Source organism: Thalia democratica, chromosome 3 (genome assembly GCF_965202585.1).
Source record: "Thalia democratica chromosome 3, ktThaDemo2.hap1.1, whole genome shotgun sequence".
Lineage (NCBI taxonomy): Eukaryota > Metazoa > Chordata > Thaliacea > Salpida > Salpidae > Thalia > Thalia democratica.
The window spans coordinates 41598251-41613352 of NC_139167.1; the positions used below are offsets into that span (position 1 = coordinate 41598251).

The window sequence follows — 15102 nt, forward strand, 5'->3', positions numbered from 1 at the left end:
TTTGAGTGCAAAATGTCATTACAAATGCTTTAAAATTTCTAAGTTTCAAATTAAAATAGAACTTTTTTGTACATTATGAGTGGATTGTTAAAATATGAAACTATTTCTCAGTAAAAATTTGTTTTTTTGTAGCTATACTCTTTGTGAACTACTGTCTGTTATATTCAAACATGCAAGAAGGGACACTTTTGCACGGTTTGATTTTTTTAAACTTATTTAATTTTTCTAATATTTTTAATTTTTTAATTCATGTTATTTTTCTATTATTTTATTTTTACTACCACTGTTACCCCTAACCCTTACCTTCGGTCGGTAACTTTTTTTAAAATTAATTTTGTTTTTTTTATTAGTTGTTATTTGTTTCTATTTTTTACTTTTACTACCACTGTTACCCCTTACCCTCTGTCAATAACTTTTTTTCGTAAAAATAAAGTTTTTTTGGTTATTTTAAATTTCATTAGTTATTTTTATCATTATTTTTTACTATCACTGTTACCCCTTACCCTCGGTCGGTACTTATTTTTTCCTCTTTTTTTTTTATAAAGTTTTTTATTTTTTTTACTCTCGTGCAAAAATGACCCTTTGTGCAAAAGTTACCCTCCGTGCAAAAGCGTATTCGTGCAAAAGTGTCACTTCGTGCATATTTGACCCGTTCCTGGCTGCAGCAGTAGCATAACAATTCAAGTTCCGAAAACTGAGACTTTATGATATTTTCTATGGGCTATGTCTTTTAACATAATTTGAAAACTAAAAAAACGTTCTGGAAAGTCCTATTGTTAATAGTCTACCAAACTATAACAGACTCTTTCGTTTCATCTGGTTATAATACCAACTGTACTAGGCAACGACCAACAAAGGTTAGGACAGGGTTTCCAAAAATTTACTTCATAAAAGTTCCTTTGGCAAAAAAAAAGTCTCAATACTTGTTAAATAATAGTTTACATTTTCGCCTTACTTATTATTAACACCGACTCCCTGACAGTCATAATCGCCCCCAAAGGACAATATTATCTACTTTGGGAAAATTTCAGTCCAAATCAGTTCAAATTAAGAAGTGTCCAGCTAAATGTGAAAAACTTTGCGCACGAACTCTGATTACAGCATCCGCGCTAAGCCAGTTATGTTGGGCAAGCCTTTGTTGTAAGTATGGCCGGATAAGAACAAAACATCGTTTTTTTATTGCATAATCTACCTCTTTTGTATTATGCAACGCATATATAAAATTTCAGACACTCAGTTTTATTTTAAACTACTGTATTTTTATTTTCTTCTATTTTGAAGTCTTTACTAATTTTTCTGAAACATGGCCAAAGTTAACATAAGCGTTTACATTGATGACATTTTAGCCCTTACCTTGCTTGATATGGAATATAACTTTAGAAATTAAGTTTCATCTTTTAACACCTGCAACAAAACCCAGTCTTGGTGCAGAAATCATTTCTCGCGGTTTTTAGAGCAAGTAATTGTGGCTTCTTTCATCGCTCGATCTCAACACTTCAGTTTTGAATCCATATTTAAAACTGAGTCATGTCGCTAACGACACAAAACTGTGGAGTCCTTGAAAAAGTCTTTGGTTAAAGCTTGGGCCTAACTGCAGGAGAAGTAAGGTGCAGCAGTAGAGAGTTTTGTTGGATGAATTAAGCGAGTGATTCCTGCTGAAGAAGGAAATATTGAAAAGTAGAATGTGTTATGGTTTTGTGAGGCTTTAAAATAAAATACTGGTTTTTTATTTTTTCAGGGATAATTTTTTTAACCCTGTATAATACTTCATTTCAAAAGTAGGTACTGAGTCGGTTGTGTTTGTTGTGTTAAAAGCAGAAAATATAAAATAACCCAACTGTTACAGTTATAGACCCAACAGTTATAAAATTTAAGTAGTATAAAACTTCAAAAACTGTTTAAATAAAAAAAAAATAAACTAAATACTATCAACTATAAAACTTATAAGGAAACTTCATCAGGAAGAGTATGGAAGTTAATCAAAATATATTTAGTTAAAATAATATACTCCTTGTTGAATAATGAAAAAAGAAATCTTTTATTTTATAATACCATAAGTGATTTTAACTTTATAATAAAAAGTTGTTCTCAGTTTGAAATTTTAAGTTTCAAACATAAATCAACTACAATTATCATGTTTATTCTTTGTACGAAAACTAGTAAAACTTACTTTTCTTTGTTTTATTTTTAGCCATTGTACTTTTTATAAGTTTTAAAATGTTTTTACTTTTAGTAATTCAAGGTTAAAATAAGTTACAACAAAACAAGTTGTCTTTGCTAACTAGTAATCGTATATACAAACTTTTAAAAAGGTCACTTGATAGAAAATTTTTGAAATTGCAGTTTCAATTCGTTAAAAAAAACTTTTATACTTTTTAGATAGACCAGTTAGGTGTTAAAGTTAAAACTATTTCATGTAAAATAATAGTTAAGTTGGACTAAAAATGCTGAAACTTAGAATGCTACTAGCTGCGTATGTTGCTTGAATTAGGTTAAATAGTTTCCGGACATTTTTTAAAACGTTTTTTACTTGATAAAATATACAAGTATTTCAGTAATTTCTTATAAGTTGTACACAAAGTTTCAATTGGGCAATTATTTTTCAATTAAGATTAGAGTGTTTCACTGAGCAAAGTAAACAAAAGTATAAATGCATACAGTTTTCTTGTCGCTTGGTTTATCTACATTTTATAAATTTTTTTTATAATATGTCTAATGATTATCTAATCTTTTAAATTACAGTAACATCTCGCATCTTTACGCACTCGTGACGTTACGCACTCTCGTTTAGTTTCGCATTTTAAAATTCTAAAAAATTCAAAAAATGAAAGCCTATTAATAGGAGCCTACTGTAATCTATGGCTTTGACCTTTTTAACTAGGTTGTCTTAACGACCCTCCTTTTATACCTTTAAATAATTAAAAATTTGCAATTCCTCAAACTCTAATGTCATAAAATTTCATTCCTACTCAAAAAATCCATTAATATATCTTTAACACAATGCAAGACAAGTTTATCCTTATGTGGGCAAAGGTCAAATTAAAAAAGGTGTAGTAACATAAACAACTTTTATTAAAAGTTTTTCTTATACTTTTTATACATTTTGTTCAAAAGAAGAAATCCATTACAGCACCAAATGCATATTTTTGTAAAAGACTATAGAAACAAATTTTAATGTAGACACCACACCATTTATTAATTGTAAACAAATGCTTAATTATAAATTGAACTTGCTTAGTAGAATTCAATATAAATGTTAAGTATCAAATAAGTCACACATAAACAAAGATAAGGATAAAATCTACTTATCGTTAAGATTAGTAAAATTTTTCTACAAGTATAACTATTTTATACAAATTTAATCCTTTGTTTTTTAATAAATGCATAGTTTTATCTTTTGTTTTCATATTTATGAATAAAGTAAACAATTTGTTAAAAGTGGAAAAGACCACAGTCTGCTTTTAACTAGAAGCAATATTAAAAAACAGCCATTATAGTAAGTATATTTGGTACCTCTCGTATCTTTACGCATTTTTTCTGTGGACACAATGTGCGTAAATAAGCGAGAGGTTACTGTAAAGCTTCAAGTTACTTATTAAAAAATACTTCTGTATTCATAACTTTTTTTTCTAAATTTTACAATATAATATAAATAACTTAAAAAAAATCTTACAAAATAGCATTTTAAGCTGTTGCTAATCATTACCTCACTATTTCATAAGTTGAAACAAGGCCTGTAAAAATACTTTTCAATAGTTTTTGATGTAATTTAATGCAAACTCAATGAAACTTGTGGAAAGCTTATACACGCTCATTTTAATTTTTTGTTTCCTGAGCTTTTGCGAAACTCAGCGAACTACTACTTTAAAACTAGAAATAGGCAGGAAGTATTCAATAAGGTGCACCACATCAATTTGGATTAGTGAACCAATGAGTGTACTTGAAATTTATTTCAATCAAGTTCTTCATTTCAAAGCTACAAAAGCAATCGGAATACAAGACTTTAATTTAATCGAAACAACAGTACAAAACAATCTGTTTTTAGTTAAGTGGCCTGGAAATTTAATAATAGATGAAGCAACTCAAGCCAATGAAGGAACTTACACGTGCATAACAAAGTTTATGGATCCAAAGCTACCGACAGAAAAAATTGTAACAAAACTTGATAGAAGGTATAAAGATATTAGTGTAAACCAAACGCCCAAACTGAAAGAAATAAGTAATACTTGTTCATCTGACTACCTTGCAAGTCAGGCAAAAGTAGCACTTTCTTTGTTTCTGTTCTTTGCATTGAAATAAAACTTGGTATTGTAGTTTCATTTACAATTAACTTTAATCACCAAAAAAAAGTTTGTATGTCCAAGAAAAAAGAAAATGCAAAACAACTTAAAACGAAATAAAAATCAAGCAGTTTTTGAAGAAAATTAACTTATCTTACTAAAATTAATAAAAGTTAGCAGACAGTTTATAAAGAATTCTTCAGCACCATAAAATCAATATTTTAGTTATAGATTTACAGCTCGATGATATCATTTAGCAGTTAAATATCTAAAAAAAATTTGAAACCAGGTCTGCGTGAATTGCGAAACAAAAAAAATCGAACTCGTTTTTCATCAATTGTTTATATTAATTGAAGCTGGACTTCAAGCGGTTTTCAAAAATTTGTATATGGCTTTATAACAGTTTAAGGATAGGTAAAATATATAGAACTTTTTTTTTGCATGAAAGTTAGAACAAGTTTATTGAACAAAAACGAAAAATAAACAAAAATTATCAATAAAAATCGGTCTAATGGACTTGGTCTAAGCACAAAACTTATTATATGGTTTTAAATAAATAGTTATAAATTAAAGTTCATAGCTTTAAAGTTTAAAATAATAAATTATTTTAAATTTATCCTTCATTTTTTCTTTAATCTACAATTGCCAGCTCTATAGCTTGAAATCATACTTCACTGAAATAAATGGAACAGTTTCTAAAGTTACGATAACCGAAAGGTTTTTTGTGCACCAGGTCCTAGGACCAAATATTTTGAGCGCTTTTTTTGTTGTTCATTAAACTCTAGTTTCAATAAACCTAAAAAAAACTAGATTACAAAAGCTGTTTCGTGTTAAACAAGCAAGTTTATCTATTTAATATTCGCAAATCGTAAACTTCTTTATTTTCTTAATAAAATTGTCAAAACCCGCGATTCTTAAATATTAGAAAGGATGAAAAATCTAAAGCTGTTATGCATTATCAAGATTGTAAAAAACTTGTTATAAACGGTTGTACTTTTAAGAAATATTTCAAACTTTAAAGTAGCCGAAACTAAGATAAAAAAATAATGTTTTAAACTTTAAGATTCTTTGTTATATAGAGTTTAACATGTAAAATCTCGTGATCCTAGTTTTTTCACCTGACTACTGATTTAAAAAATATCAATTGTTCTACTTGATTTAATTTAAAAATGTATTGTTTTTAGTCTAACCTCAACTTTAGCTGTTATTATAGTATTTTAAGTACATATTAGCTTTATCAATAACTAACTTTCCAACTATAAATTTTACTATTAATTGTTCAAGCAACGTAACCTTAAACTGTTTTTCAAGAAAAAGTGATTAAAAAATTTAAGCATCACATTAAAATAATGGTATATACATTAACCTGCTAACTAGGTACGCACTTTGAAGACAGCAAAAAAATGTCGTACCCAACCGACAGTGCGTACCTAGGAAATTTTAATTTTGTTTATGTATGTAGTTTGTATTCAACCCACAATTTTTTTTTAATATGTCCTGTAATTATTTGTACCTTAAAAAATTACATATTCTACATAATAATGTATTTATTATTTTCAAATAAATAGTGTTCATGAAAAAATCGATCACGATGCTTCTATTTGATTGTGTTTATTCTAAAACGCTGGTTTAAGGTTCTGAGATTGAAAAAAAGTAACAAAAAATGTCTGCTAAACCCATACAACAAGTTACACTAACATAAATGTTCTTAAAAGCATCTCATAGTTCTAAGTAAATCTCAATTTCAATGTTCTTTACTTTCATTGATATCGCTTTTTACATTTATTATACAATCATTTGGTATGCAAACATTAACTTCACTGTTCATTATTTTCGTTTATCTAAATTTTGTATTAATTTCTAAGTATTTTATTCATATGTTATAATAGTGGGGTATGCAAATTTGAATTGCATTGTTCATTATTTTCTTTAGACAAATGAATTTTAATATATCTAGATAAATAATATCGACAAATATATTGCGTTTTTATTGAAGTAGAATATTTTTCAATACACGCTTTTCGACTACTATTGATTATAACTAAGCTATAAAGCAGGGGTCGGCAACACGTGGGCAACCTCGAAGAGTAAATCTGCGTCTCGCGAGCATTTTTATTGGGATGCGGCCCGCAAAAGGTAATTATGTGGCCCGCTAGCATGTTGATCTGGCCAACTAAAAACTTAACTATAATTTGATTTTATTGGTTAAAGTTTTGTTTTTTGAATTATTCCATATTTTGTTCCATATATAAAATACTCTACTATTTTTACCGCTTAAACTTAAAAAGTTGAAAGACAGATTGTACATTTATGAGTTTTTTTCACAGTAGAAATACCAGGGTCTTTCCTGCTCCTAGTGATCTAAAGTTTCTGTTAAAATAGTTTTCATATTGCTTAGACTATTCTTGAATTTTTTAAGTTAATTGAACAATAAATGAAGGAGAAGATAGATTTTTAGTGGATTTTTCAAAACTCTAAGAAAATTGGCTATGAAAACTTTTTCCTCTATACGTTATTATAAGAAACTTTTTACACAACTGACTATATCTAAAAAGTTAATTTATATTTTTTTATTCTGTAAAAATTAGCTTATAATATATATTATAGCTTTCATATAAGATCGTTATTTTTTGTAAAATAGTTAGACACCCTTGTGGCCTTGAAAGATTTAGTTGTTTAAAGTTATTATGTTTAGTTTTTTGACTAAATAATAATTAAAGCAATTAATAAGGCCATAGGGGGAAACACTTTTTTACATGTTGATTTTATTTAAAAGATCTTTAACTTAGCTAGCAGCTACTTTTTACCGTTCTGTAAAATTCAAATTCGAGATATCAGCGTACAAAGTCAGAGAGTTCAATAGGTTCATTATGGAAGAACCAAAGTAAAAAGCCAAAAAAAAAACTATTTAGGGTTGTCAAAAATTTTGGATATTTAACATTTTGAAAGAGCTAGTACACTTCAAACTAGTTGTTTTTTTTTTGAGAATCTATTTAGCTTAAAAATTTTATATTGCAAATCTAAAGCTAGTTTAGATAATAGCCACAAAGTTTAAAAATCTTCTAGCCAAGTACTTAAGTTATCACAATAATAGTAATGATACTTATTAGTATTATTATTTTAATTATAAAGTACTCAAGTTAGATTACTTAGGTTAAATTTCTTGTCTCAAAATGTGGCCTTTTTGTTGCAAAATAAACAGCTTTTGAAAAAGTTTAAATATCAAAAATTAAAGTTAACCTAATTTTTATAATGTATTTTTTTGTTTATTTATTTTAGTTTTCAATTTAGCAAAAACTAAAGTTTTATAAAGTTATTAAACATTAAGTATGGAGTATATTTAACTTGTAAAAAGAGATTGATAAGGAAAATTAAAAAAAAAAAGACCTAAAATTACAATCTAAGCTCGTTTGTTTCGTGCTAGTAGGTGGTAGTTAAACTACTAAGTATATAAGTTAATTAGAATGATAGTGAGTTCATTGAGACAAAAATTGCAATTTTATTTTTCAATAATAATCTCTATATGCATATATAACTTAGAATCAAGTATTAGACTGATTAAAACTAAATAATTTTAAATGTCTGCCTAAAACTAAAACTGCGGCCACCGAACATGTTTCAAATTTGGCCCCCTTCAGCCTGCCAACCCCTGCTATAAAGTATAACATTAATTAAGGCTTAATAATAAATACGTCACGATGAATTAAAAAAAAAAGTGAAATAAATACTGTTTAGATAAGAAATTGATAAAATTAAGTTTACAAGACTCTTTTTCAGATTTTTAATTTAAACTCAACATGACGTATTTATTATCAAGCCGTAACAAATGTTTTAACTATATTTTATAGCTTACTTATACACAATAGTAGTTGAAAAGTCTGTATCGAAAAATTTTTTACTTTAATAAAAATGCAATGCAATCGATAATTTTTATTCAAATTTTGTACCCCGAAAAAGTTATGTAACAAATTTGTTTTGAAAATTGGTTTTGATATTCAGTTCTTAAATTCATAATTTTTTTCTGGTTTCTTTATTTTGAAATTGTTTTAACTTGATGCAGTACAACTTATTTTTGATTATAATGCTTTTGTATTACTATTGTAAGGTTTTTTTTTAATTTTAAACCAAAAAAATTGCATTTTGAACACAGCGTTTTTCGGCTAAAAAGTGTGTAATATACCAGCAGTTCGTACCTAATTGACAGGTTACTGTATCAAATTAGTTATAGATAATTTTATTAGTTTTTAATCTACACTCAGTCAAAATTTTTTAGTTTTTTGGTAAAATAGTCTTTAGTTAAATGAATTTGTATAACTCATCATTTCGCATCTTTTCTAAATCACTGTGGTCAACTGACTAAAAGCCGATCGCGGTTAGCTGAAAACGATTGTTTTAAAATACATAGTTTTAAGCTAGAAAACTTTCTCTGATTAGATATTTTCAATCTTCGTTTTTTAATTATAATTAACTCCTTTGTTAAAAATTATTACAAAACTCTAAACACTTTAAGCTTGTTTAATTGATCTAATTATACCCAAGTTTATAACAAGGTATTTTATTTAGTAAATTTGGAACCCCGAAAAGACTGCCTTATTGTTTAAACTTTGTTTGACTCTACGCGACATAACCTTTTTCTATAAGTAGTTCTTCAGTAACTCAGTATTTCTCTAGAATGAATTAAAATAATTTTATAAACTAGTTATTTTCAAACCGGCGGACCGCGAGCCACACAGCGACCTAAAACAGTTTTATGCATCCCACTAAAGATTAAATGAAGTTATGAATACACCTAGTTACAACTTATTTATAACATTTGGTGTAAATACTAAAATAATAACAAATTCTGCTGTTAGAGCATCGAGTAAAATTTTGTCAATTACAACGTGTTTCAAAAACTTGTATATTCTAACGATAACATTTTCTTGGTTAGGCAACAACCATAGTTCGTTTTGCGACTCAATTAAATTTTTATATCTGCAATTTGGCTAAATGAATAAAGATGTTTGGCATCCGAGCACTTGTTGAAATTAAATTAAACAAAAGTTTAAACTGTTTTTCAACTTTACTTATGAACTATAATAGCAATAAGTAATGCCCTTATATAAACATATTACGTACTGTACATTTCAAGAGACCCTTACAGACGTAAATTACTATGAAATAAAGTGTTAATCTAAGCTACTTAATATTTAAGTCTCTATGAGCTGATAATAACATTTTGTGATAAAAAATAATCATAACGAGTTTTGAAAAAAGAAACACAAAGTGTTTATTTATTTAGGTAGTACAGCATTTGCATAAACAAGAGTTATTAGTGTAAGACTTTACAAAAACATAACAAACAAAAAAAAAAAAACTTGATAATTAGCAAAAAAAATTGATAATAATTAAAAACTACAAAACAGGCTAAAATACAAGGTAGTGTTGTTTTTGGCACATTTCAGTTTTTAGCTTTACGTAAAAAAAAGAAAAAAGTAGTAATTAGTTATGACTTGCAGAAAAAAAACTAATGCAATACACTCAACTAGCTGTGATTGAAACTGGTAACTTGTAGCTGCTCCTCAACAGCTGAATTGTCAAACTTGTGCCTGTGTTGCAAACGAAGATGATTTTTTTGCAAACGAGCTTGCTTTTTCCAAACAGTTATAGGCTCGTTTCGACAACTGTGCTGCTTATTTTTCTCAATAAAAGGAGAAACTAGTTTGGTAGTGTAAGCTGGTATGTTAATACTTGTTGACGACAAGCCGTAATTGATGTTTTTCTAAATATATATTGTAGTTATAGTACTAAACCTTAGATGTAACAAAAAAAAAGATATTTAGTATAAATAGAAGGTCAAAAAAAAACTTTAAATTTACAAAGTTTTATAATAATATTATTATAAACAAGGTACATCTAAAAGAAACACTTTACAAAAAAAATAAATTAAGATGCGTATTCTCTTTTTAACTTTAAAACTAAAGTCTACTAATTAAAGATTATTGTATGACTGTTTATTAAAATTTTTCCAAGTATCTGATAAACTTGTTATCCATTAGCTGCAGGAAAATATTTTACAACAAACCTTTATCTAACAAAAAAATATATATAATTAGTAGTTACTTTGTTTAATGTAATTTTGAAACTTAAGTTTAAGTCCATGAAGACATTAAATCCAATGAGCCGCATATTATAATAATAAGTTTCAAACTGCATCAACGGCATAGTTAAAGCTTAAAACATACTCTTTTAATTATTTTCATCTCATGAAATAAAACAAGTAGAAATAACCTGAAGTTTCAATGGTATAAGAAAAGGGTAAAAAGTAATATAAATCATTTTCAATGTGTAAAAGTTAACACTTTAAAGATTGCTTGCATAAATTATTATAATTTGAAACATAATACCGACATTGACAATTAGTTTGTACATGAGTTTGTACAATAGACAAGCAGGGTTGCCACAGGTCGAGCTGAAAAAAAATTCTTGAATTTTTTAAACAAACTCTTAATTAAAACCGATTCAAAAATACACAAATAGACTTGAAAGACTTTAACCTATTCCAAAAATTCAATAAGACCATAAAAATAAAAAATTGCAAAAGCAATATCATTTAGAAAATAGTATTAGCAAAATGCAGTTTTTATGGAAGATAAATTTACTTTCTAAGAGCATGTTTATATTAAATTTCCTGCCTTTTTTCAAAAACCCTATTTTTCCTCACTTTTGTCTTTTTTTTTCGTTTTTCCTGACTTAGTTGCAAGCCTGGACAAGCATCGCAAAAAAAACAGACTTACTTAATAAGGGTAAACATTATAGTCTACCGATGTTTACAACACTACCTAAACTTAAAACATATGATAAAATTTTAAGAAAATAGAATCAACATCTGTCAAATGACTAACGGGATACGAAATAAAATTTTCTTTTTTTGTTTGCTGATCACCCCAATGCATTTCCGGCTTGTGTCTAAAACTATTTTTTACGTTTTTGTAGTGCATTAAAATTTCATTTTTTTTCCTAGAAGACGTGAATTGCAACAAGCGGAAATAGTTGTCATCATAGTCAGATGTGACAACTGATATTGTGCTCGGCTGCAAACTTAAACGCACTGGAAACTCACGAACTATTTCTGTTGAAAAAACAAAAAGTAGATTAGTTTTACTAAAATTACAAAAAAAGATCTAAAATTGAAAATAATGAGCTAATAGACAAAAAAAGTAAATAAATTACGAATTCATAAAGTAGTTTAGTTACAAATTATTTAGAAAGACAAGTCACTTTAAGACCGCTTAAGATATGGTTAGATGAGTTACAGTATTTTTCAAAGATCTATCTCATATAGTTTGAAAAAAGTCGTCATAGCATTAAAACGTCCGATACCCAAACTATAAATATAATTAATAAAAAAGTGCACGCTAATAGACTTAATTTAACAAAAAAGTTAGTTTTTGTTTATTATAACTAAAACCCTAAAATTCATTAGTTGGAATTTGAGTAAACCTTTATAATTGATACGAATTAGCTTGTTAATAACATAGTACAACTATAAAACCTTATTTTAACAAAAAAAATTATATTTATAACAATTAAGTTCTAACTAAGAAGTTAATTAAAAAGTTAATATTTTGTTTATGATATTAAGTAATTATATAGATATATAATTATTTAATTAAGTGTCTATATTAATATATGTCTATATTAACTATATGTTGTCTTAATACAATTTAATGTAAAAATTTTGGCAGAAAACGTTAAAAATGTTAGATCGCTTCAGTATTTAAATCATTAACACTATTAAGTTTAAAATTTACTACATGATTTGGAAAAATGAATTTGTTTTTTATACTTAAAAAAGCTCACGTTTTTAGCTCGGCTGTAGTATACTAAGTATATTAATTATTTTATAAATCGATGAAAAAAAGTTTAGTAATAAATAGCAAACAAAATATACTTAATAAGTTTTTTGGCATGAATAGTTAAAGCTTACTTGATAATGTTTAACTAAAAACATTTTGTTAGTATATAAAATTATGTTTTGTGAAATCTAAAAGAATATTAACCATTGATAAAAACTTTTCTTGACAAAAAAAAATTTCTGTGTCAAAATTTGTTTAAACTAAAACTACTTCAAGTCTTTCTAAAGCACAACTGCTCTTAATTGTTCTAGCTTTTAAACAAATAGAAAACTGAGTAAAATAAAACTAATCTGTATCAGTGTTTTATTCTTAGAAACGTACATAAAAGCAACGACTGTAATGGGCCACTGAAGGTTTACACAAAGATGTATTCGATTGTTCATCTTCATTTCCAACAAGTAACCAACCGAGCAATCTCGCTTCTTTCAAAGAACTAACTGACGTTGTCGACATACTTTTGAAATTACAATTTGAATTTTGACTGAAACCTAAGAGATAAAACGAATTATGAGCCTGATAAACTAACTATGAACATAATTTATACTATTAATGCTTTCAGTGGTGACTTTACTGACTTTAATTTATAAAATAATCATAATGCTTTAAACTATAACGTTAGAATCAATGTACATACAATCATAAGCTTACAACCTAAAAAAAAAGACTCTTGTAACAATTATTATTTCTAGCTCAAAAAAGACATAAAAAAGAAGCTGAACTTTCAAAATAATGTACAACTATAACATTAAGAAAGCTGGCAATAAAGATAAAACTAAACTTTAATTTGGTTTTAATATTCTCTAAATAAAACAATAACTAAGGTAGCTATAGTTTCTAATGTAGTAACAATAATAGTTTTTAAAATATTTGTGTTTCTGTGGAATAAACCCGTACAAAATTTTATGTTGTGTATGAACTTAGTTTTTAAAGATTTTCAAGAGTATTGTTAATAAGATTTGCGTTTTTAATTGAGCTATCATGTTATCTTTAAAAATAAGAACGTTGAAAGTATTCAAAATGCTTGAACTTTTACAAAACTTTATTCACTTTATTTTTGTTATGGAAAAGTGCTAAATTATTAATTATTAAACATAACATGATAGTTAAACTATCGCTTAAAAACGCAAATGCACTTGAAATTATTATCAATGCTCTTGAAAATCCTTAAAAACTAAGTTCATTCTCATCGTTGACTACAGTGAAGCAAATAAGAAACTTAATGATAAAAGTTTAAAAACTCTCAATAAAATCTTTATAGTTTTCACTAAAAATTTTTCAACCTAAAATTCGGAATTAAGAATAAACTTTTAGAAAAAAAAACATTGCCTATTTAAACCTATTATTTGTCTTTAAAATGAGTCATATTTTATATAATTTATACAAAATTGATTTATACATAAATATTTTTATTGGCTCTTTTTTTAACTGTACCAGTGTTTAACTGTACCAGTGTTTCTAAAATATAAGTTGTACTCTCCCTTACTTATTTATCAAAAACTAATTTTAACAGTCATAAAGGAGTTTTAATATTTCAATAAAAAATATAAAGGAACAGACCAAATATCGATATTTTCAGTAACAAAACTGAAAATTTATACTTTTAGATCTAAATCGATAAATAACAAGTTTTTCACTTTAACTTACAAGTTAAGAGCGCCACTGGGAGAAATATTGTAATGTAATGAAACCTGAATAAGAAAAACTCGCAAGTATTTAAGAAAATATAAAATTGTTCAGTGTGCATAATTAAAAAAAAGTATTTTACTGGCACAGTTTTTGTAAAATTTGAGAGACGATTAATTAAATTTCAAAAAACTAAACTTTAGTGGTTGTATATGAACGTAACAGTACTAATTTTAATTAAAAGCATTTTATAAAACTTCTTATATTGGTAAAAACTACAATATTTTTGCAACTATACTGATATTTAATTATTGTTTTACATAACTAACTATGAAAAAAAAAAACTATAAGTATTAAAAAAAAAGGAAATACTCCTTCGGCTTGTTTTAGCGAGTGATAATGTGAATTTACAAACATTAGCTGTAATGAACAAAAACTTTTAGTTTTGAAAGCAGTATAGCTGTGGGAAGGTTAATATGAAATAAAAACGTAGTAACTAAACATATAGCTTGAATAATTAAACTATTTTGCGAACTTTACTACATTATTGTATTAATTAGTTTTTTCGAAACAAAATATAAACCTTGGTTGTATTTATTTTAATGTAACTCTTAAAAGTCTACATAAATTTTTTACACCTTGTCAAAAAGGTTACTACTTTTTATATTAAAACTGGTATAAATAAAATGTTATTCGGTATTTAAGTTAGTACAACCTAATACAAATTTATGCAAGTTTATTTAAATAGCTTAAATTTTACAATAGTCTTAACATTTTTAATATTGTATGTTTATAAAAAACTCTATAAAAAAACTTTAAATAAATACTATTATTTCATAGTTTAGACAAATAAAAAAGACAAAAATACTTTTTTTGGAAAATGTTTTTTGTTCTTCATTTGATTCATCAGAATTTCTTGATGCAATTTTATGAGATTTAGTACTTTTTCGATTTACTCTATTTAATAATCTTTCGTTTTGAGAACGTATAAGCAAAGGTGGATACTTGACATCAACTGATCTTAATTTAAGATTTTTTGGCATTGTTGAAATCTTACCAGATTGTTTGGCATAATCACACACCTTTGATTCATTTTCACAACTTTGTTCTATTTTTATTAAATGAGTAGAAAAATTACCTAAATTAGCAATAGTCATGCTTTGCACTTAAATAAAAAATTAACTCAATTTTAGGACTTCTAGGGAAAAAAGTTTATATACGAGTTCAGTAGTGAAAAATATAATATCATTTTAAAGGTAAACTAAAATAGAAAGTTTTAATGTTTAAAAGTAGGCTATTTT

General features: G+C 26.4%; 1 protein-coding gene across 1 annotated transcript; it reads right to left on the minus strand.

The window, feature by feature from the left end:
- Window positions 1-9566: 9566 nt before the first annotated feature.
- On the minus strand, window positions 9567-14903 carry LOC145831966 (uncharacterized). Its single transcript, XM_082939323.1, has 3 exons — window positions 14670-14903; window positions 11165-11391; window positions 9567-10041 (listed from the first exon to the last, which is right to left on the minus strand). The coding sequence occupies exons 1-3, from the start codon at window positions 14842-14844 to the stop codon at window positions 9805-9807; spliced, it is 639 nt and encodes a 212-aa protein (XP_082795449.1). The 5' UTR covers window positions 14845-14903; the 3' UTR covers window positions 9567-9804.
- Between the last annotated feature and the right edge of the window lie 199 nt (window positions 14904-15102).